Source organism: Zalophus californianus, chromosome 2, assembly GCF_009762305.2.
Source record: "Zalophus californianus isolate mZalCal1 chromosome 2, mZalCal1.pri.v2, whole genome shotgun sequence".
Classification (NCBI taxonomy): Eukaryota; Metazoa; Chordata; class Mammalia; order Carnivora; family Otariidae; genus Zalophus; species Zalophus californianus.
This window is the reverse complement of record NC_045596.1, coordinates 118,666,491-118,691,001: the sequence shown is the minus strand read 5'-3', so window position 1 is coordinate 118,691,001 and position 24,511 is coordinate 118,666,491. Positions and strand designations below refer to the sequence as shown.

The window sequence follows — 24,511 nt, the reverse complement described above, 5'->3', positions numbered from 1 at the left end:
ATATGTACAAATGTATATATGTGTATATATGTGTATATGTATATATATGTATATATATACATTTGTATATATACCACCTCTTTTTTTTTTTTAATTTTATTTATTTATTTGAAAGAGAGTGAGTGAGAGAAGGAGAGACCACAAGCAGAGGGGAGCAGCATGCAGAGGAAGAGGAGAAACAGACTCCCCGCTGAGCAGGGAGCCTGATGTGGGGCTCAATCCCAGGACCCCAGTATCATGATCTGAGCAGAAGGCAGACATCTAACTGACTGAGTCACCCAGGCACCCTAAACCACTTCTTTAGCCATTCATCTATTGATGGACATTTGGGCTGCTTCTATAATTTGGCTATTGTAAATAACACTGCAATAAACATAGGGGTGCAAATATCCTTTTGAATTAGTATTTTTGCGTTCTTTGGATAAATACCCAGTAGTGCAATTATTGGATCATAGGGTAGTTCTGTTTTAACTTTTTGAGGAAACTCTGTACTGTCTTCCACATTAGCTGTACCATTTTGCATTTCCACCAACAGTGTAAGAGGGTCCCTTTTTCTCCACATGCTCACCAACACTTGTTGTTTCTTGTCTTTTTTATTTTAGTCATCCTGACAGGTGTGAGGTGATATCTCCTTGTGGTTTGATTTGCATTTCCCTGATGATGAGTGATGTTGAGCATCTTTTCACATGTTAGCCATTTGTATGTCCTCTTTGGAGATATGTCTGTACATGTCTTCTGCCCATTTTTTTAGTTGGATTATTTGTTTTTTTGGTGTTGAGTTGCATAAATTCTTTATATATTTAGGATGCCAACCCTTAATTGGGTACATCATTTGCAAATATCTTCTCCCATCCCATAGGTTGCCTTTCAGTTTTGTTGGTTGTTTCCTTGCTGTGCAGAAGCTTTTTATTTTGATGTAGTCCCAATAGTTTATTTTTCCTTTTGTTTCTCTTGCCCCAGGAGACAAATCCTGAAAGATATTGTTATGCCTGATGTAGGAAAATAATTTGTTTTCTAATAAGTGCATAGAGCTTCCCTGAAACGGATGGTGAATCAATTTCTTATTAGTTTGGCAATGTTTATTAGGTGTTTCTCGTCTGTGGACTTAAGATCAAAATAATTATTTTCTCCTCTTTTCTATTTTTAACAGAAACCAGGAGCTGAAAGAACTTGGTGAGCTTTCTCCACACTGGGACAATCTACGGAAAAATGTCCTTACTCACTGTGATCAAATGGTGAATGTGTACCAAGATATTCTGACAGAACTTAGCAAGGAAACAGGTATGAAAGCAATAACTTTTTTACATATTCAAACTAAATTGTATTTCATGTATGTTAGGTGAAAACAATAATACACATTGTTTTTATGAATATAGAAAAGCCAAAAAAATTTTTTATAAACTTTTTATATCTCATTCTACCATCTTGGCATGATAGACCAGGAAGAAACAAATTGCAGTATTTTACCTCATGGGATTATTATAAGAATAACTAAGAATTTTTTAAATTGAATTTCTGTAAAGAAAAGCAGCTTATACAGGATATATTTTTTCTTTCTGAAATCCTTGTAACACTTTTCTGTGTCAAACACACTTTTCAATATCCATGCACACACACATTTATTACTCATTTACTATTAATGTTCAATTCTTTTCCTGCCTAGGGTCCTCTTTCAAATCAAGCAGCAGCAAAGGAGAGAAAACATTAGAATTTGTTCCAGTAAATCTACATCTGCAAAGAATGCATGTACACAGCCCTCACTTGAAAGGTAGTGTATATAATATTCATTTTTAAGTGGGCAAATTATGTTAGTGTGTACTTTTTTAAAAAGCTTGACTATTGGCAGAATTTAAAATTTTAGAATTAGGTAAAGATCAAGATGAAACAATTGAAGTTGATCATGACCCTGAATACTACAAAAGGGACTATAATACTTTTCTTCCTGTGTTTCTGAACCATACTTTAAAAATGTGGCACCTGAATAGAGTTACAGGTGAATATGCAAAATAAGTGTTAACTTCCTTAAGTAGTATCATTGATGGCTGATAACTGTGCTAGTGTTTGAATAAAAAAAAAAAAAAACAGGAAAACCAAGACTTGTTCATTTGTGCTCATCTTGAAAAATGAAAGCCCAAAGATGGACTCATAGGCCATTTTTCTGACTTAGTGGTGACTATCAACAGTCACCCACCCCCTTCTCTATGAGAAGGGAATTTATCAGAAAAAAGGTGGTAGGGTATCTAACTGTACTTAGACGTGAGAAACATTTTTCAAGGAAAAGTGTATAGATTTTTTATAAACATACTTCAGTAAGGTGTATAGTGAATATCATATTGTATTCCTTGTCATTCTACATAATTCCCTGCTATTTCTTAGAAAAATATATATATATTTTTTATAAATTTTTTTATTGTTATATTAATCACCATACATTACATCATTAGTTTTTGATGTAGTTTTTCCATGATTCATTGTTTGTGCATAACACCCAGAGCTCCACGCAGAATGTGCCCTCTTTAATACCCATCACCAGGCCAACCCATCCCCCCACCCTCCTCGCCTCTAGAACCCTCAGTTTGTTTTTCAGAGTCCATCATCTCTCATGGTTTGTCTCCCCTCCAACTAACTCCCCTTCATTCTTCCCCTCCTGCTATCTTCTTCTTTTTCTTTTTTCTTAACATATGTTGCATTATTTGTTTCAGAAGTACAGATCTGTGATTCTTGCACACTCCACAGCGCTCACCATAGCACATCCCCTACCCAATGTCTATCACCCAGCCACCCCATCCCTCCCACCCCCCACCACTCCAGCAACACTCAGTTTGTTTCTTGAGATTAAGAATTCCTCATATCAGTGAGGTCATATGATATATGTCTTTCTCTGATTGACTTATTTCACTCAGCATAACACCCACCAGTTCCATCCACGTTGTTGCAAATGGCAAGATGTCATTCCTTTTGATGGCTGCATAATATTCCATTGTGTATATATCCGACATCTTCTTTATCCATTCATCTGTCGATGGACACCTTGGCTCTTTCCACAGTTTGGCTATTGTGGACATTGCTGCTATAAACATCGGGGTGCACGTACCCCTTCGGATCCCTACATTTGTATCTTTGGGGTAAATACCCACGAGTGCAATTGCTGGATCATATGGTAGCTCTATTTTCAACTGCTTGAGGAACCTCCATAGTGTTTTCCAGAGTGGTTGCACCAGCTTGCATTCCCACCAACAGTGTAGGAGGGTTCCCCTTTCTCCGCATCCCTGCCAACATCTATCGTTTCCTGACTTGTTAATTTTAGCCATTCTGACGGGTGTGAGGTGGTATCTCATTGAGGTTTTGATTTGGATTACCCTGATGCCGAGCGATGTTGAGCACTTTTTCATGTGTCTGTTGGCCATTTGGATGTCTTCTTTGGAAAAATGTCTGTTCGTGTCTTCTGCCCATTTCCTGATAGGATTATTTGTTCTGTGGGTGTTGAGTTTGATAAGTTCTTTATAGATTTTGGATACTAGCCCTTTATCTGATATGTCACTTGCAAATATTTTCTCCCATTCTGTCGGTTGTCTTTTGGTTTTGTGGACTGTTTCTTTGGCTGTGCAAAAGCTTTTTATCTTGATGAAATCCCAATAGTTCATTTTTGCCCTTGCTTCCCTTCCCTTTGGTGATGTTTCTAAGAAGAAGTTGCTGTGGCTGAGGTCGAAGAGGTTCCTACCTGTGTTGTCCTTTAGGATTTGGATGGACTCCTGTCTCACGTTTGGGTCTTTCAACCATTTGGAGTCTATTTTTGTGTGTGGCGTAAGGAAATGGTCCAGTTTCATTCTTCTGCACGTGGCTGTCCAATTTTCCCAACACCATTTGTTGAAGTGACTGTCTTTTTTCCATTGAACATTCTTTCCTGCTTTGTCGAAGATGAGTTGACCATAGAGTTGAGCGTCCATTTCTGGGCTCTCGATTCTATTCCATTTATCTATGTGTCTGTTTTGGTGCCAGTACCATACTGTCTTGATGATGACAGCTTTGTAATAGAGCTGGAAGTCCAGAATTGTGATGCCGCCAGCTTTGCTTTTCTTTTTCAATATTCCTCTGGCTAGTCGGGGTCTCCTCTGGTTCCATACAAATTTTAGGATTATTTATTCCGTTTCTTTGAAAAAAGTGGATGGTATTTTGATGTGAATTGCATTCAATGTGTAGATTACTCTAGGTAGCATTGACATCTTCACAATGTTTGTTCTTCCCATCCATGAGCATGGTACGTTTTTCCATTTCTTTGTGTCTTCTTCAATTTCTTTCATGAGTATTTTATAGTTCTCTGAGTACAGATCCTTTGCCTCTTTGGTTAAATTTATTCCTAGGTATCTTATGGTATTGGGTGCAATTGTAAATGGGATCGACTCCCTGATTTGTGTCTCTTCTGTCTTGTTGGTGTATAGGAATGCCACTGATTTCTGTGCATTGGTTTTATAGCCTGCTACTTAACTGAATTCCTGGATGAGTTCTAGCGGCTTTGGGGTGGAGTCTTTTGGGTTTTCCACATACAGTATCATATCAGCTGCAAAGAGTGAGAGTTTGACTTTCTCTTTGCCGATTTGGATGCCTTTGATTTCTTTTTGTTGTCTGATTTCTGTGGCTAGGACTTCTAATACTATGTGGAATAGCAGTGGTGAGAGTGGACATCCCTGCCGCGTTCCTGACCTTAGGGGAAAAGCTCTCAGCTTTTCCCCATTGAGAATGATATTCGCTGTAGGTTTTTCATAGATGGCTTTTATGATATTGAGGTATGTACCCTGTATCCCTATACTCTGAAAAGTTTTGATCAAGAAAGGATGCTGTACTTTGTCAAATGCTTTTTCTGCATCTATTGAGAGGATCATATGATTCTTGTTCTTTCTTTTGTTAATGTATTATATCACGTTGATTGATTTGCGGATGTTGAACCAACCTTGCAGCCCAGGGATGAATCCCACGTGGTCATGGTGAATAATCCTTTTAATGTACTGTTGGATCCTATTGGCTAGTATTTTGGTGAGAATTTTTGCATCCATGTTCATGAAGGATATTGGTCTGTAATTCTCCTTTTTGATGGGGTCTTTGTCTGGTTTTGGGATCAAGGTAACGGTGGCCTCATAAAATGAGTTTGGAAGTTTTCCTTCCATTTCTATTTTTTGGAACAGTTTCAGGAGAATAGGTATTAATTCCTCTTGAAATGTCTGATAGAATTCCCCTGGGAAGCCATCTGGCCCTGGGCTTTTGTTTGTTGGGAGATTTTTGATGACTGCTTCAATATCCTTAGTGGTTATAGGACTGTTCAAGTTTTCTATTTCCTCCTGTTCAGTTTTGGTAGTTGATACATCTCTAGGAATGCACCCATTTCTTCCAGGTTATCTAATTTGCTGGCATAGAGTTGCTCATAATATGTTCTTAGAATTGTTTGTATTTCTTTTGTGTTGGTTGTGATCTCTCCTCTTTCATTCATGATTTTGTTGATTTGGGTCATTTCTCTTTTCTTTTTGATAAGTCTGGCCAGGGGTTTATCAATCTTGTTCATTCTTTCAAAAAACCAGCTCCTAGTTTCGTTGAACTCTTCTACTGTTCTTTTGGTTTCTGTTTCATTGATTTCTGCTCTGATCTTTATTATTTCTCTTCTCCTGCTGGGTTTAGGCTTTATTTGCTGTTCTTTCTCCAGCTCCTTTAGGTGTAGGGTTAGGTTGTGTATTTGAGACCTTTCTTGTTTCTTGAGAAAGGCTTGTATTGCTATATACTTTCCTCTCAGGACTGCCTTTGCTGTATCCCAAAGATTTTGAACAGTTGTGTTTTCATTTTCATTGGTTTCCATGAATTTTTTTAATTCTTCTTTAATTTCCTGGTTGACCCATTCATTCTTTAGTGGACCCATTCATTCTTTAGCCTCCATGTATTTGAGTTCTTTCCGACTTTCCTCTTGTGATTGAGTTCTAGTTTCAAAGCACTGTGGTCTTAAAATATGCGGGGAATAATCCCAATCTTTTGGTACCGGTTGAGACCTGATTTGTGACCTAGGATGTGATCAATTCTGGAGAATGTTCCATGGGCACTAGAGAAGAATGTGTATTCCGTTGCTTTGGGATGGAATGTTCTGAATATGTCTGTGAAGTCCATTTGGTCCAGTGTGTCATTTAAAGTCTTTATTTCCTTGTTGATCTTTTGCTTAGATGATCTGTCCATTTCAGTCAGGGGGGTGTTAAAGTCCCCCACTATTACTGTATTGTTGTCAATGTGTTTCTTCGCTTTTGTTATTAATTGCCTTCTATAATTGGCTGCTCCCATGTTAGGGGCATAGATATTTACAGTTGTTAGATCTTCTTGTTGGATAGACCCTTTAAGTAGGATATAGTGTGCTTCCTCATCTCTTATTACAGTCTTTGTTTTAAAATCTAATTTGTCTGATAGAAGGATTGCCACCCCAGCTTTCTTTTGGTGTCCATTAGCATGGTAAATGGTTTTCCACCCCCTCACTTTCAATCTGGGGGTGTCTTTGGTTCTAAAATGAGTCTCTTGCAGACAGCATACGGATGGGTCTTGTTTTTTAATCCAATCTGATAGCCTGTGTCTTTTGACTGGGGCATTGAGCCTATTTACATTCAGGGTAACTATTGAAAGGTATGAATTTAGTGCCATTGTATTGCCTGTAAGGTGGCTGTTACTGTATATTGTCTGTTTTCCTTTCTGATCTTTGCTGCTTTTAGGCTCTCTCTTTGCTTAGAGGACCCCCTTCAATATTTCTTGGAGGGCTGGTTTCGTGTTTGCAAATTACCTTAGTTTTTGTTTGTCCTGGAAGGTTTTTATCTCTCCTTCTATTTTCAATGACAGCCTAGCTGGATATAGTATTCCTGGCTGCATATTTTTCTCGTTTAGTGCTCTGAAGATATCATGCCAGTCCTTTCTGGCCTGCCAGATCTCTGTGGATAGGTCTGTTGCCAATCTAATATTTCTACCATTGTAGGTTCCATATCTCTTCTCCCGAGCTGCTTGCAGGATTTTCTCTTTGTTTCTGAGACTCATAAGTTTTACTATTAGATGTCGGGTGTTGACCTATTTTTACTGATTTTGAGAGGGGTTCTCTGTGTCTCCTGGATTTTGATGCCTGTTTTCTTCCTCACATTAGGGACGTTCTCTGCTATTATTTGCTCCAATATACCTTCTGCCCCTCTCTCTCTTTCTTCTTCTTCTGGGATCCCAATTATTCTAATGTTGTTTCGTCTTATCGTATCGCTTATCTCTCGAATTCTGCCCTTGCGATCCCGTAGTTGTTTTTCTCTCTTTTTCTCAGCCTCTTTATTTTCCATCATTTGGTCTTCTATATTGCTGATTCTCTCTTCTGCCTCATTTATCCTAGCAATTAATGCCCCCATTTTTGATTGCACCTCATTAATAGCCTTTTTGATTTCGACTTGTTTAGATTTTAGTTATTTTATTTCTCCAGGAAGAGTTTCTCTAATTACTTCCACGCTTTTTTCAAGCCCAGCTAGTATCTTTAAAGTGATGATTCTGAACTCTAGGTCTGACATCGTACTAATGTCCGTATTGAGTAGGTCCCTGGCTGACGGTACTACCTCTTGTTCTTTTTGCTGAGGTGATTTTTTTCGTCTTGTCATTTTGTCCAGAGGAGAATAGATGAATGAGAGAACAAAATGCTAAGAGGTTTACATGTCCCCAGCAAATATATTCTATACAAATCAGAAAAGACCTGAAACCAGGGGAAAAGAAAGGGAAAGAAAGAAATACGAAAGAGAGAAAAAAAAATACAAAAACAAAAAGATAAAAACAAAAACAGAACAATACAAAAAAAACAGAATATGATCAAATATGATCAGGTTAGTGCATAGATCAGTGCCACACAGTAGATTTTGGGCGTATTTTGGTCTGTTAGAAAAAAGTGCCTCCTAAAATTTTAAAGGAAGAAAGACATATATGTACAAAATTGGGTTGATACAATGAAGAAATGGAAGATAACTGTAAAGATGAAAATTATAAAAGATTTTATAAAAGGAATTGATAAGTTGTTTCAAAAAAGAAAGGAGAAGATTTTTAAAAAAAATGAAAAAAAAAGGGAGAGAATGTGATCAGGCAGGAGACTAGAACAAAGCCATACACTAGTGATTTAGGGTATATTTTGATCTGTTAGAAGAAACGGTATCTCAAAATTTTAAAGAGAGAACAATATATATATATATATATATATACATATATATATATATATGCCAACAAGTAACTACTATAAAGGGATAAAATATGACTCTAAAAATGAAAAATAAAAAATGTGTTTTTTAAAAAAGGGATTGATAAGATGTTGGTTGAAGAGGGATGAAGAAAAATTCAAAAAAAGTTAAAAAAATTAACTTTGAAAAACTAATGAATCATGGTAAAAAAAGCCATGAATTCTATGTGCCGTATTCCCCTAGCGCTGGAGTTCTCCCGTTCCCCTTGATCGGTAAATTTGGTCTTGGCTTGCTGGCTGTTCGTGCTGATCTTCTAGGGGAGGGGCCTGTTGCCGTGGTTCCCAAATGTCTTTGCCGGAGGCGGAATTGCCCGCCCCTTGTCAGTCCGGGCTAAGCAAGCTGCTCGGGTTTGCTCTCAGGAGCTTTTGTTCCCTGCAAGCTGTCAGTACAGCTTTGGAGGACCAGGGTGAAAATGGGGGCCTCCCAATCTCCGCCCGGAGAAGCTGAGAACTTGGGTCCCCGCTCCTCAGTGCGCCCCCAGAGAAAAGCAGTCACTCCTGTCTCCCTGGTCTCCGGCCGCACTCCTTGCTCACCCGGCCTGTGACCGAGCATTTCTATCTCTGGCACCCGACCCCATGTGGAGTCTCCAAACCCAGCAGATCCCTGCGGTGCGCTCCTGCACCGCTCCTCCCCAGGGAGGAAGGGGAGTCTCCCCAGCTCTGCCGCTTGTTGGGTCCCTGCTGGAGGAGCAGTGGTCTGACTGAGCCGCAGATCACAGTTTATGGCAACCCCGAGCTGAGAGCCCGCACCTCGGCTCCGTCTCTGCAGCCGGCTTCCCCGCTCCGATACCTGGGAGCTCTGCTGCACTCAGGCACCCCCAGTCTTTCTGTGACCCCGAGGGTTCTGAGACCACACTGTCGCGCGAGGGTTCCACCCCCCGCTTAGCCACTGGAGCGACGTCCCTCAGTGGAGCCGACTTCTAAAAGTTCCGATTTTGTGCTCCGCGGCTCTATCACTTGCCAGAAGCGGCCGGCGGTGGCCCCCTCCCCCGCCGTCTATCCTCCCGAATATCGCCTCGGATTCACTTCTCCGCAGGTCCTACCTTCCAGAAAGTGGTCGCATATCTGTTCAGAGATTTGTTGCTATTCTTCTCTTCGATCTTCTGTTGAGTTCATAGGTGTTCAGAATGGTTTGATCCCTATCCAGCTGAATTCCTGAGACCACACGAAACCCAGGTCTCCTACTCCTCCACCATCTTGCTCCGCCCCTCAGTAAAATATATTTTAAAATATTCTTCTCATCTCCGTTTTCCTTTAACTTATTGCTACATCAAATTTTGTGCATAAGTAAGGTGATTATCTGCCTCTATTCACATACAGCAGAAGTCCCATATTATGCTTTTTGTCCCACATCGTTGTTAACGAAACTCTTCACCTCTCTTCCATCTCAAAAGTCTCTCTGTTTAATGATAAATGCTATGGTCATCCTACTAGTACCCATCTTCCTAGGGAGCCAAAAGTTACTTTAGATCACCCAGTCCTCCATTAGTGTATGGATATGCAAACATACACAGATACATCTAAGGACTCATGCTAACACCCTCTTTTGTAGCCACTGTCACAATATAGTGGTTCTAGGTTTTAAAAAATTAAAATCTGTGTTTTGCTTTAGAATCATCTGAGGTTTTACAACCAGAAAAATTAACCGTTTTTCTGAATTTGTGCATACAATTGGGTATATACAACCAGCTAATGTGCAAGTTTAAGTGCAGTTATGGCATTCTGATGTATAATTTTAATACCTTTAGTAACCCTTATCAAGGATCTGAAATTTTAACTTGGATCCTTTTCACCAAAAATTATGTCAATGAAAGAACTGAAATAAAAATGAGATGGATTTTCCCAAAGCTTTTAGGAAATCTTCCTTAATTACTTAGTATCTGTCAGTAGTTTGACCATAACCTCTAATGCTTTTAAAAATCATCAAAACCAAAGTATCAACAAATAATAAAGAAGCTAAAGTAGTTACAATCTGTCTGACAATCAATATAATTTTTTTTTCTAATGACCAATATGAAATGACTTTAATGATAGAATAAAAAGTTTATATATTTTGGAATGAAACAGAATTTCAGCTTTATCACTTTTTATATATGACCTTAATTCTGTTATTTAATCTTTCGAAGCAAGTTGTTGTCCTCCCAACTAAGTGAATTAGAATATGTAAAACAGCTAGGATGAACAATAATAGCCATTATGATACCGGTAGCATTTGCCATCACTGGAACAAAATGGATCTTTCAATTTTGTCAGGGCTGTTAAAAGGAGAAAAGTGATCAGTTAAGAACCTATTAAGGGACAATGAAATCTTGAACCAAGAAGCACCCAAATTTAGAGAAAAGATGATTTAGAAATGCATTTTGGAAAAATTATCATATGCAAGTACTTAATGACTGATAGACTGAAGAAATGAGAGAAGGTTTACTTCAGTACAGCCATGGATGGATAGCATATCATCAAACCAGATGGCTTTTTGGGGCCACATTTATATGAACATATACTTAAATATGCATTCAAGCATTTGGCAATTATCCTAAATACTTCCACGAGACAAAGAAAAATTATTTTCTAAGTGACCTTTTATTATACTTATTTCTTGAAAACAACACAACAGCAGAAGCATTTGTGCTATTCTTTCCAAGATGCTATCTGAAAAATAGACTAGAGTGAGCCAGGATGAATACAATGTGTTTAGTTTCTATTTCTCCAATTTGTAAGAAAGAAACTGGCAATGAAAGAAATTTAGAAAAGCAAACATAATTTCTCCTAATTAGTTTGGTTTAGGTTATCTATCCGTTTCCTAAAGCTGCTGTGACATTACCACAAACTGGCTGGCTTAAACAACAAAAATGTATTGTCTCACAGTCTGGAGGCCAGAAGTCTGAAATCAAGGTGTCAGCAGAGGAGTGCTCCCTCTGAAACCTGTAGGGGAAGTCTTCCTCACCTCCACCTGCCTTCCGGTGGTTTCCTGGACATCTTTGGTTTTCTTTGGCTTGTTGATGCATCGTACCAATCCTCCATCTTCACAGTATTCCCCTGTGCATCTTTACCTCATCTCCTCTGTGTCTGTCTCTGTGTTCAAATTTCCCCCTTGAGGACACCACCATATTGAATTAGCACCTGTCCCTACTGGCCCAATTTGGACTTGATTACATCTGTAAAGACCGTATTTCCAAATAAGGTCATATTCTAGGATATCTTTCTTGGGGAGTAATAATCAACCCATAATAACAAGATATATAAAGGAATTTCTTCTTTGTGATGACAAATATCAAGTAGTATAAAAAAAAGCAAAATTTTGTTGTTACAGAACTAGGGTACAACTCTTAAACTAGAGGATTTTTGACATAGCACTTTTCAGAAAGACTTCTTTTTGAAGATGTAAAGGAGAAAATGTGGGAAAAGACTAGATATCTTAGTGGCCAAGAATTAATGCCAAGGTACTGAATTCTACTGCATACTGATTTTTTCCCCAAGGTTATGTAAGTTATATATATATGTGTGTGTCTGTGTGTATAAATATGTATACTGTATATATATAATTTTATATACATCATATATATATCATATACGTATCATATATATAATATTGAATATTAAGCTTCTATGTTTTAAAAAATATTTATGATTTTATAATAAGTTTAAAATTTATTATTTGAGATTGGAATTCAGATAAAGTAAGTGCTTATAGACTAGATCAGCAACTATATGTTTTAATAGAAATTGAAAACTTGACTGAATTTTTGGGGTCCTGCCACTTATTTCTTAGACATTGACCAAGTTAATAACTTTTCTGAGCATTGGTTTTATTTGCAAAATAAAATGGTTAAAAGTTGTATATGGCAGTCAATCAAATTTCTACTTACTTATATAACATGTATTTAGCACATTAAATGAATCGCCGTTAAATTTATTTAAGATCCATGATTACTGATTTGAATGTTTAGCTGAATTACAGACAACATTTTGCAAGGTAGTGATGCAAGTAAGATTGGCCAAGCCTTGGTATTTCACTGGTGAGTTATTTGGGTGTAATCTAGATTTATTTTCGTTCGTACCATTAGTAAATTACATCAATCTGCATTTGATTAATATGCTGCAATATTTGGAGAGGCAGCTTTGCAAATAATACGAGGCAGATTCACCAAATACAAGGCTAATATCTAGCTCTAGAAACAAGTAACTGAGCAGAACTAATGTTGTCATGTCTCATACTGACAAATGAAATAACCTCCATCTAATGTCAGATGCCCCAGACCCATTAAGTTAATTTTTCACCCTTATTCATTACTTAAATTAAATGCAACAAATACAATCCCATAGAAATCCTAGACAGCAGCAACAATAACAAAGACAAAACCCTGAATTTAAGAACACAATTTTCCACCTCAAATCTTATTTTCATAGAAAGTTAGTTATGAATATTATAAAATAGGGGTTCTTATAATATTATGCTATGTTTAACTTATTTTGTGTTATAGATATATAATAGCATATTATAATATATAGCAAAGAGAGAGAGACAGAGAAAGATAGAAAGAGGAAAGAAAGAAAAAACCTTCTATAGTATATCATCAAGCTATAGTTGGAATCAGGTGCGACATAAGCCAGAATTTACTATATAAGTATGGATGAGTCAGCTAACCGCTCTGCCCCTTAGTTTTCTAATCTCCACATTGAGGGAAGGAGCAAATGAGGAGCTGTTTAGAACTCCCTGATTTCTGTATCTTGAGTTTGGGTATATCACCTCATCAATGAAGTATAATTACTTTTAGATATGTTTCATGATGTTGCCAAATTGTTGTGACTATTTTGAAATAGATTTCCCTTAAAATTCCTTCTTATTTTGTGATTCATGTCAAAGTCATTTTGTGGGCCATTTTGAAGTCAGGGATTATGCTTAAATTGTTCCTTGAAATGAGATCAGCATGTCTGCATTTTTTTTTCATTAGCACTATTTTTATAGTTGTAGGAATTTTAAAAAGATCTGGGAAAAAAATAGACTTATTATCTCATATCTATTATTAAGTGGCTTTTTAAAGGCTATGAGGCAGCCCTGTTATTAAATTTCAAACCAACCTAGTATCTTTAGCTTGATGAGATTCAACAACTTGAATTACACTCCCCCATTATGCTGTGTATGATGCCATTTTCACAAAGCCAAGGACAATTTTTGAGATATAAACTATCAAAAAAAGAAGACACACAGATTATATTATTTTAAGGAAGAAAAAAGGACCTCTGATTTTTTTTTGCTCAAATTTTCTGTAAAATAAATGCCCACCTATATTTTTATAGTTGTTTCTTAGTACCAAAAATCTGAAAGCTTTTATTCTATACAGTTAAGGACTGGATGTCATAAGGGTACAAAATTTAAACAGCAGGATAGAATGAGGAAAATTTTAAAATGAGACAAATATTACTGATCAAATTGTTATCTTGGAATTTTATTTTTTATTGATTATTTGTTTTGTTTTTGTATATGTTTACTCTTAGAGGAATGCAATAAATTGCAGTTAATTCTAACTAAATTTTAAAAAAGTACCACTGCTCTAGCCAAGACTGAACGTGGTACTTTAAGTGTATACCATTCTACATTAACTAAACTGAGGGACCAGGAAATGAATCCCTTGCTGTACCTAGATCCGTCTACTATTTTTGTAGTAATTGCAAGTGGCATTCAAGGATGAAGGGGCCAAAGAGGTAAACCTAGCAGTCCCAATACTGTGATATTGTTAAATGGTAATTATCAAATACCATTTGCAAAATACTAAGACTCCCAAGAGTTATAATTTTGTGATTTCCAGTAAGTGTGGTATTTAAAAATTTTAGTGATTAGTGTCAAGTGTGACAGAACCGATTTCAAAGTAAAGGAATATGTTGTTATTTTAGATCATGTGACAAACCAAACAAACCTATAGCTGAAGAGCACAGCTGTTTTCTCTGGCTTAGTAACTTCATGTAAACTCTGGGAATAACATTCAGCATATACTTTCTAATTGTTTCCTTCAGAGCCACTCTTTAGTTATTAATGATTGTGGCACCATTCCAATGTGGGGATAGGGGTTTCCCCACACCATCAGTTCTCTAACGTGCCAGGATGCCAACTGAGTGTCCCAAGTTTCAACTCAATTCTGACATTATCTACCTGGAAATAGCGTCAGATTCCATGGGCTAAGGGCTCTGTCCCACAAGACTGCCCTCCACTTCAGATGCCAGTTGAAAGCCCAGGTTGTTACCTGTACTTTTGACAATCTGGCTATAAATCAGAAAGGTCCCCCCTTCCTTGGGTTCAGTTAATTTGGTAGAACTATTCACAGAACTCAGAAAAACATTTTATTTACTAGGTTACTGGTTTATTATAAAAGGATGTAACTCAGGAACAGCCAGGGGGAAGAGATGCACAGAGCCAGACATGAGGAAAGTACGCAGAACTTCCATGCTATCTGAACACCTCTCTCCCAGCACCTCCACATGTTCACCAATGCAGAAGCTCCCCAAACCTAGTCTTTCGGTTTTGTTTCGTTTGTTTTTTGAGATTTCATTACATAGGCACGATTGATTAAATAATTGGTCATTGGGGATTGAACTCAATTTCCAGCTCTTTTCCCCTCCCAGGTGGCTGGGTAGAGAGGAGGGATAGAAAATTCCAAACCTCTAATCACTTGATTGGATACACTGGCAACCAGGCCCTCCTTAGGTGAGGTCCAAAAGTCACTTCATTAACATAAGAAAAGACATCTTTAAAGCTCTCAACACAGAAAATTCCAAGGGTATTAGGACCACCTTGCCAGAAAAGCGAACAAAGACCAAATATATTTATTTCCTATTGTTGTTAAGCAACAAAAATTCAGCTGAGTAATTTAAAAGTTCAAATTGGCTTTATTGAATGATTCATGAATCAGGCAGCATCCCACCTAACAAATAAAAGAGAGCTCTATAGAGCTGCAGAAAAGGAAAGATTTTTAAAGGAAGGAAGTGGGGAAAAAAGGAAATTATTGGCAAAGGAATCCGTTGTTTTAGGCAAAGTCATCCTCCTAAGGGGAATGGAAGGAAGCTTTTAGTAAATTTCCTAGTGCTGACCAAGAAATTCTATGTTGACTGGTTAAAGGTTACATTCCTGGGAGGCTGAAACTGCAGTTAGGTTAGGTACTAAGCCTTAGTTTGCTGATGTGGGTCCTTTGACATAAGTGACTATTTTGAGCCTTTGGCTTTCTTTTTTTACATTATAAATCACAATATCACAGTTTTCAATGTTTAGAAATTAACACTTCAAAGCAACTTTTTGAAGATCTCAAATGTACGAAGGTGAAGGTTACATAAGCCTAAATTCTTTGAGCCCCTACAAAATATGTACTTACAGATCCCAGCTTTTTGAGGAGTGGTTCTGATCAAGGTAGATAGAATCAAAAGGCAACAAAGAAAAATGAGAGAGGCAAGAGACCATATTTGCTCTTTCAACATCCAGACATAAACCCTACTTATTGTCTCTACAGAGAAAGCCTCTTGATATTAATGGAATATCAAGGTTGGCTTGTGAGGTGGGGAAATGGGAGAAATGGCTTCTGGAATTTAGACAAAGTATTCAGTTCTGCTAGCTGTGCTGAAACACAACAATACTACTTTTTACTTGCCTATTTGAAATGTATTCTATGAAGTTCGAAAGTCAAGAATATTTGGGAAACTCTTCTATGTTTTAGCTCCTGGTAACTTCACTCTTGAGAATATATAACTATGTTGAGAAATTGGCTCCCTTTCTGTTCTTATTTTTTTCAAATCCTGATTGTTGTGCTACTAATTATTTGTAAGTTTTCCCTAGAATTTCATATTCCCAATTTGCTTCATTGCTAACTTCCTTTTACTATATTGTTAAAAATGGTAAAAAATGCTAAATAAAATTATAAAAATGATAATTTAATTAAAATAATGGGAAATAAAGGATCTGATCTAAGTAAACATTAGATATAATCATAAGGCTAAATTTAAAAAAAAATACAAACACTGTACTTAGTAAATTTTCTTCTTACAGAGGTATGAGTTAACAATTCTGAAACTATTTTATTTGTATACTGTGGTTAACCAAATATGTAAATATGCAAATAGGGAGAGTCAAGTTCTCAATGTCAGAGAAAGAAGTTAGAAATAAAGTAAGGAAGGCTAGAAGGAATCTTGTAATGCTGAACTGAAGTCAGAAGTAAAAATATGGACTCATGGGTTTGTTGTCCTTAATATAGATAGATAGATACAGGTGTGTGTGTGTTTACAAGTTAGTATGCATATATATGCATATACTTCATACCTCTGGCACTGAAAAGATTGAAAACAGTAACAATGAGCATAACTACCCCCAGTATTTGATTTTTTTTTCAAGAAAATGTTTTATTTATTTATTTGTTTGTTTGTTTATTTACTTATTTATTTGAGAGATTGAGAGCACTAGCAAGAGAAGGGCAGAGGGACAAGCAAACTCCCCGCTGAGTGCTGAGTGCAATGCTGAGCTAGATCTTGGGACCCTGAGATCATGACACTTATCTGACAGAGCCACCTAAATACGCCCAGCATTTGATTTCTAAACACCATTCTCCAGTAAAAAAAGCTAGGGTTCTTTAGAAAACTGGTTGATTCTAGAGCTGAGGCAGGGAAAATATGAGTCTAGAGTATCTAGTGGCTCTAGAAAAGAAGGAAGTGCTCAAGAAACAAATAACAATGATGACAGCAAATGAGGAGGGTGATGTATATAAATAGCACAAGATCCAACTGAAGGAGTTCCCAATGGACAAAGCTAGAACAACTTGAACATAAATATGGTGTTAGATCATAAACCAAGGAACAAAATACCCATGAGTCCATATTGACGTTAATGAATAACTGAGGGGGGGCGCCTGGGTGGCTCAGTTGGTTAAGCGACTGCCTTCGGCTCAGGTCATGATCCTGGAGTCCTGGGATCGAGTCCCACATCGGGCTCCCTGCTCAGCGGGGAGTCTGCTTCTCCCTCTGACCCCCCCCCATGTGCGCTCTCTCTCTCTCTCTCATTCTCGCTCTCTCAAATAAATAAAATCTAAAAAATAAATAAATAAATAATTGAGGGGTACCTGGGTGGCTTAGTCGGTTAAGCGGCCAGCTCTTGATTTCAGCTCAGATCATGATCTCGGGGTCCTGGGGTTGAGCCCCTTGTGGGGCTCCACACTCAGCAGGGAATCTGCTTAAGGATTCTCTCTCCCTCTCCCTCTGCCCCAGGCCCCCATGCTCTTTCTCTCTCTCTAAAAGGAATAAATAAATCTTTAAAAATAAATACATAGATTACTGAATATATAAAATAAAGGAGAAAGATCAACTGTTCTTCCCAAAAGAATTCCAATTAATAAATGTGGAAGGAATGAGGGAAATGGAAAATCACCATTCAACCACAGCAGTAATAATTGCCACAGGCAAGATATATCAATAGATGCTAAAATTAGTGGGCACAAGTCTGAAAAGAAACAGGATATTGCATTAAAATATGTCTCTCTAAATCTTTAGTAACTTTACAGTGAAGAATCAACTGTAGGTAGTGGCAGTCATCACTTTGACCAATGCATCAAGGGTAACATCAAGTAATATATATCAATTTAACATACTCCCTGTTATAACGCACTGAGAAGGGCATATCGCCTCCATAGTATCCTACTCAATAGTGCAGAACTTCAGTCTAATTATGAGAAAACATAAGACAAACCCAAATTGAGGGACACTCTACAAAATAACTGACCAGTACTCTTCAAAAGTGTCACAATCAAAAATGAAAGACTGAGAAACTGTCATAGATTAGAGGAGACTACATGACAGTGACATGAAATGTGGAATTCTAGACTGGATCCTGAAAAAAACAAGGGTGTTAGTGGAAAAACTAATCCTAACATTATCTACTTTATTTAATGGTATAGTACAATATTAATTTCTTAGTTTTGATAGTCAATGACTATGTGAGATATTAACATAGGGAGCTTGAGTGAAGGGTATACAGAACTCTGTTCTAACTTTGCACAACTCTGGAAATCCAAAATTATCTCAAAAATTAAAATTTGCAAAAGTATCTCAATAATAAATATGTTTTTGTGTTTTAATAAAAATTATATATATTTTTAGGTATATAACATGATATTTTGCCATATATGTACATAGTGAATGATGACTATAGCTAAGCTAATTTACATATTTATCTCCTCACAAAGTTACTGGGTTCTTTTGTTTTATATGTGGTGAGACATTTTTAAAGGAATTCTGTATTTCTTCCTGTTTTAGACGGTATATTAAAACTTAATTCAAATTTAAAAAATAAAAATAAAAAATAAAACTGAATTCAAATTTTATAGAAACATTGATACCAAGATACCTCAGACAAGGAGAATCACGCATTATTTGTCTTTTTGTGGCTTATTTCACTTGATACCTTCAAGGATTATTCCTATTGTTGCATATTACAGAAGTTCCTTCCTTTTTAAAGCTGAATAGCATCCCATTATATGTATACAGCACCCACTGACAGACATTTAGATTGCTTCCATATCTTGCCTATTATGTGTAGTGCTTACCTGAACATAGAGGTGCTCATATCTCTCTGAGATCCTGATTTCAGTTCTTTTGTATAAATACCCAGAACTGGGATTACTGAACCATGATAGTTCTACCCTGTGCAAGGATTTCAGTTTGTCCAGATTGTGGCTAACGCTCACTGTCTTTTGTGTTTCTTGATAGTAGCCATTTTACAGGTGTGAGATGGTATCTCATTATAGTTTTGATTTGCATTTTTCTGATGATTAATAACCTTTAACATTTTTTTATATGCCTCTTGGCCATTTGTATGTCTTCTTTGGCAAAATGTCTATTTAAGCCTTTAGCCCATTTTTTAGTCAGGTTATTAATTGTTTTACTATGGAGTTGTAGGAGTTCCTTATATATTTTGGAGATTAACTTCTCATCAGATATATGGTTTGCCAATATTTTCTCCTCTTCTGTATGTTGCCTTTTTAGTCTCTTGTTTCTTTACCTATGCAGAAGCTTTTTAGTTTGACGTAGTCCTGCTTGCTTTTGTTGCTTACGCTTTTAGCGTCATATCTACGAAACCACTGTAAAGACCAATTATCGGGCACCTGGGTGGCTCAGTTGGTTAAGCGACTGCCTTCGGCTCAGGTCATGATCCTGGAGTCCCGGGATCAAGTCCCACATCGGGCTCCCTGCTCAGCGGGGAGTCTGCTTCTTCCTCTGACCCTCTGCCCTCTCATGATCTCTCTCATTCTCTCTCTCTCAAATAAATAAATGAAATCTTTAAAAAAAAAAGACCAATTATCATAAGACTTTTCCTCTATGTTTTTTTCTAGGAGTTTTACACTTTTAGGTCTTATGTCTAAGTCTTTAATCCATTTTGAGTTGATTTTTGTGCATGCTATAGGATAAGGGTCTAATTTCATTCTTTTGCATGTGAATAATCATAAATTCTCTTTGTTCTTTTATATAATATGGTCCATGGGTGGATATGCATTCATCCCCATCCCATGGAGATTATACACACACACACACACACACATATATATATACACATTATATGTATTATATATATATACACATGCATACATATATTTCAGATTCCTATATGTTTTTTTTCTGGATAGTGTATATACATTTTTTATTTCTTCAATTAAGAATAATAATCCCTTATATGATCTATAAAGACATATAAGACAAACTGAATTAAGCCTCAGAATATTTATTTATTGACATTTATTGAACACCTACAACTTGGATGAGCTCATAAGCAGAAAATAGAATGGAAACAAGTAAAAGTCAGAACTTTGGATATGAAAGAACTTGTTAATAACTTGGAAGTTCTTTATTATAGTAGGATTCAAGAAACACACATGCCTTCATTTAGATTTAAAAATAATCAGCTCTTTATTATGAAGAGTGGACAATATTTGAGCAACTTGCTTCTCTTCCTTTACCTGCTGCTTCCAAGTGTCATGGTTCCTTCATATGTGACTAGAATTCCTCTGAGTAGAGTGGATAAACAAAGAGAAAATTTCTGCTCCTAGGAAGTAGCTTTGGAAAATGCTGAAACTATAGGTGAATTGAAGAGACAGATTCACTAGAAAGCTAGTGCAACTTAAGTTTGGGGCTTTTCCTGTGAATGGGCCTCTTCCAAGATCCTGCAAGGGGCCTTAGCAACTTGTTTGTGGTCAGGTGTTTTGCAAATTTTACAAAAGTAAGCTATTTTAACCTCCATCAGTTAAGACTGTTCTCTCTTTCTACTCAGCTTTTCCCTTCCCTCATTATTCCCCTCTTGCTAGGTGGTGCTGGAGAGGCCACAAACTTTTTTTGAATCCAGTGAGAGTCTACAGGCAATTAAAAAAAAAAAATCAGTTAGGAATGCATTTAGTTTGGGCTAATGGGACATATGTATACAGTTTTTAGTTACTTCTATCTATTGTTGGTATTGTTGGTCATCCAGGTTTTAGCAGAAATGCAGCATATTTCATGGCAGCATGATGGTGATGTTTCTTTTTGCATTTACTTTAAATTAACACAGGAACTGATTCTATTCAGAAAACTGAGCCTCATTATTACTTTCCTTGTCAGACTGAAAAGTGTATTTTCATGGTAAATAAGCAAAACTTAAAATATTATCTTTCTTTGCTTCATTGGTAGGATTACTTCTTATAGGGAAAATAATCATAGGTAATAGTGAATGCTCACCACTTTTAACTACTTTCAACTTCATTATCTACCTGAGGAAACTGAGACATAGAGAGGTTAAGTAATTTCCCTAATGCTACACAGCTTGTAAGTGGCAGAGCTGGGATCCAGAGCAAGGGACTCAGGTTTCCAGTCAGTAACTTAAACCCCTGGCTCTCCATCTCTGGATTAGAAGTCAGAAGACTATAGGTGTAAGGTCTTTGGGACTTTAGACAAAGCAGGTGGACTGGAATTTAGTGTTGGTAACGTTTGGGTGTTCTCATGACCATTTGAGAAAGCTGTGACCCTTTTCCAGAAGTAGAACAGACATACTTATACAATTTGCATATATTTATGGACTCCCCCAAACCCTTTTCTTAACCCTAGATTAAAATCTCCAGGATGAAGAAGTCTTTAAATTTCATGCAAGTCTAATATTCTGCTATATTAAGAAAAGCTAATTTTTAGTTTATTAGTGACTTTTTGAAAGGGCAAGAGATTACCACTAACAATCTGTTGAGTGGCTATTCAGTAAGTGCCTTATTGATAGGTTGATTTGGGTTACATTCTGGGTTTTTTTTGTTTGTTTTCTGTATTGTTTTATTTTGTTCTGTTTGTGTGACCTTGAGTTCTCTCAGTGTTGCTGAAGTCTTTCACTTGAAGACATTTTTTATTAAGAAAAATATTTCAGGTGCACTTGGATTGAACCAGTATAAAGAAGTTATGGTGTTTACCTGGAGCTAATAAAATAATTTATGTTTTCCCTGTAAATGAGAACTGAAAAACAACCAGTGTCAATACCAAAATCAATTTGAAAAGGATCTACTATGAAATTAGGTTTCTCAAATAAAATGTAGTTTAACAAGAGATGTTCACTCTGTCTTCCTTCTTATGGGGATACTTTTCATTAGAAGGTAAAAATGATGCTGTGTTTTGGAGCCGTAAACTTAATATGTATCAAACTTGATGGCTTTCAAGATCAAAGGATTGAGTTTCAATTTAAATGTATGGATTTTTTATTAAAAAAAAAAAAACAAAGTATCATGGTGGAAAACAGACCTAGAGACATTGTGTGTATTCTTTCTGTGTCATCTAAGAAAATTGCAAAAGCATGCTTTCAAAACTGTAAGATTTAGTATACACAGAAAGGAAACTACTCTGTATAGAAAAAAATGCACTAGTACTGTTCTGTCCTTGAGCCAAGATGAATTAATATTTTGGTTCTTTTCTCTGTAAAGATTGTTCATTATTGTTGAATTTCAGTATGATTGCAAATTAAATGATGCAAAACTCAATAAGGCAAAATACACAAAAGACCAATTAACATGTTATCTCAGTAAGTATATAGAAGAATGAGGGAACATACTGTTCCACATAGTAGCATATAATTAAGATGTAGTCATAAATCAAAGAAATATTATAACTTGTATAGGTACACAGGTGGCTTTTAGAAAGATTGATTAGTTCCTCTTGCCCCCTTAAGATGAGAGTTCAGTTAGTCCTACAAAATTAAACAGAATAATTTCTCAAACTTCCCACAGTGTGTATGCTTCAATGCAGATAGCATGCTGGAGACAAATGTTTGCAAAGTGTTAATCTCCTTCTCCATTCCTGTTCCAGATGCTCTCTACGATGTCATCACTGTGGGAGCCCCAGCTGCCCATTTTCAGGGATTTAAGAATGGTGGTCTTCGGAAACTACTCCATAGATTTGAAATGGAAAGAAGAAAGTAAGTGATGACAAGATGCATTAATGGTATTACCTTCCCTTTGGGGAAGTTTGTTTATAAGGTTAGGATGAAGAAGCTTGGTCCATCACAATGAATAGTTCTTGACATCTCCGACCCATGAAGTAACTTAAAGTTGTCGAATGTCCAAAAAAATACTTGAGCACAAATTAAATTAGAATAAATGAAATGCCTGAGTATGTTGCTAATGGAGTAGCACTATGCTGGCAGAAAAATCTTCTGGAAACCATGCTACTGAAAAACAGGTATATTCTAGTATCAACTATGGCTCATTCAGTGGAATGGTATTCATGTGGAGATTTAGCTGAAGATGGTCTACTTTAACTGTGCAGCTGAAGACACTTGATGGAGAGCATGAGTCCTGATTTATGAGTCGGACCCTGCTAGTGATTTCCATTGTGGCCTAAGGCCAGGCACATAACTGCCTATCATTTAATTGTGTCATTTGAAAAAGAGACAGCAATATAGAACTCTGTCTGTTAAATGGTGAGATTAAAAGAGAAATCTTGTATTCCTGAGGGACAAGGCATGACACATAAACCAAAGTATTATCACTGTCATTTATAATTTTATTATACTTCCTCAATTTTTTGTGTGTTCAGTTACTTTAAAACTACTGCATCAGTAGTTTATCCCCCAGGTACTCACTGCCCACATACTGAGCTTATCCTATAATATGCCTATACTCACGTAAACCATAAAGAGTGTTATTTAGGTGTGAAGAGTAACTTTCCTTTCCTTTTCAAGTCGTGACTCTTCTTGGATTACGATCCCAAATTTTGAAAATTAGGGGAAAATAGTTATTCTTAGTCATATTGGTTTAGTAATAGTATTAGAAAATCTGAGTGGCAAAACCAGAATTTTTAAAAAAGTTTTATCACATAACACATTTGTTATTCAGTGTCCAGATATTCAGGAAGAAAGCATTAAAGTAAGTTAGAACTGGGGCGCCTGGGTGGCTCAGTTGGTTGAACTTCTGACTCTTGATTTCAGCTCAGGTCATGATCTCAGGGTGGAGCTCCGCCTTGGGCTCCATGCTCAGTGGGGAGTCTGCTTGAGATCCTCTCTCTCCCTCCCCCTCTGCTCCTCCCGCTGCTGGCACTGTCTCTCTAAAAAAAAAAAGAAACAACTTTAAGTTAGAATTGAATAACTGATATACTATTATATTAATATATAAACTAATATATATATCTTTTTTTTTAGATTTTATTTATTTATTTAACAGAGAGGCACAGCGAGAGCAGGAGCACAAGCAGGGGGAGTGGGAGAGGGAGAAGCAGGCTTCCCGCCGAGCAGGGAGCCCGACGCGGGGCTCGATCCCAGGATCCCGGGATCGTGACCTGAGCCGAAGGCAGACGCTTAACGACTGAGCCGCCCAGGCGCCCCTATCTTTTCTTTTTTTAAAGCAGTTGACTTTGGGGGTTGCTTGAGTGGCTCAGTCCGATAAGCTTCCAACTCTTGATTTCAGCTCAGGTCATGATCTCAGGGCTGTGAGATGAGCCCCACATTGCATTCCACACGGGGCATGGAGCCTGCTTAAGATTCTCTCTCTGCCCCTCACCCCTCTCCCACTCACATGCTCACTCTCTTTCTCTCTTTCTCTCTCACTAAAAAAGCACACAAGCATGCAAGGAAGGAAGGAAAGAGAAAGAAATTGACTTTGGTACCATACTATTAATTTAGATACAGTCCTTATTTAGATTACTCCAGGTTTCGTTTTTGTGTTTGGTTGGTTGAAAGGGCATAGATAGAGTTCTATGAGGTTTTATCACAGGTGTAGATTAGGGTAACTA

The 24,511-nt window shown here is 37.0% G+C and overlaps 1 protein-coding gene across 4 annotated transcripts in view; it reads left to right on the top strand.

Moving 5' to 3' along the window:
• The window catches only part of INPP4B (inositol polyphosphate-4-phosphatase type II B), an 808,823-nt gene that overhangs the window by 625,120 nt on the left and 159,192 nt on the right, over window positions 1-24,511 (top strand). For all 4 annotated transcript variants that reach the window (XM_027599074.1, XM_027599075.2, XM_027599073.2 and 1 more), the window contains 3 exons: window positions 1,151-1,281; window positions 1,664-1,768; window positions 22,592-22,700. In XM_027599074.1, coding sequence (XP_027454875.1) covers window positions 1,151-1,281; window positions 1,664-1,768; window positions 22,592-22,700 — 345 coding nt within the window. The remainder of the gene's footprint in view (window positions 1-1,150; window positions 1,282-1,663; window positions 1,769-22,591; window positions 22,701-24,511) is intronic.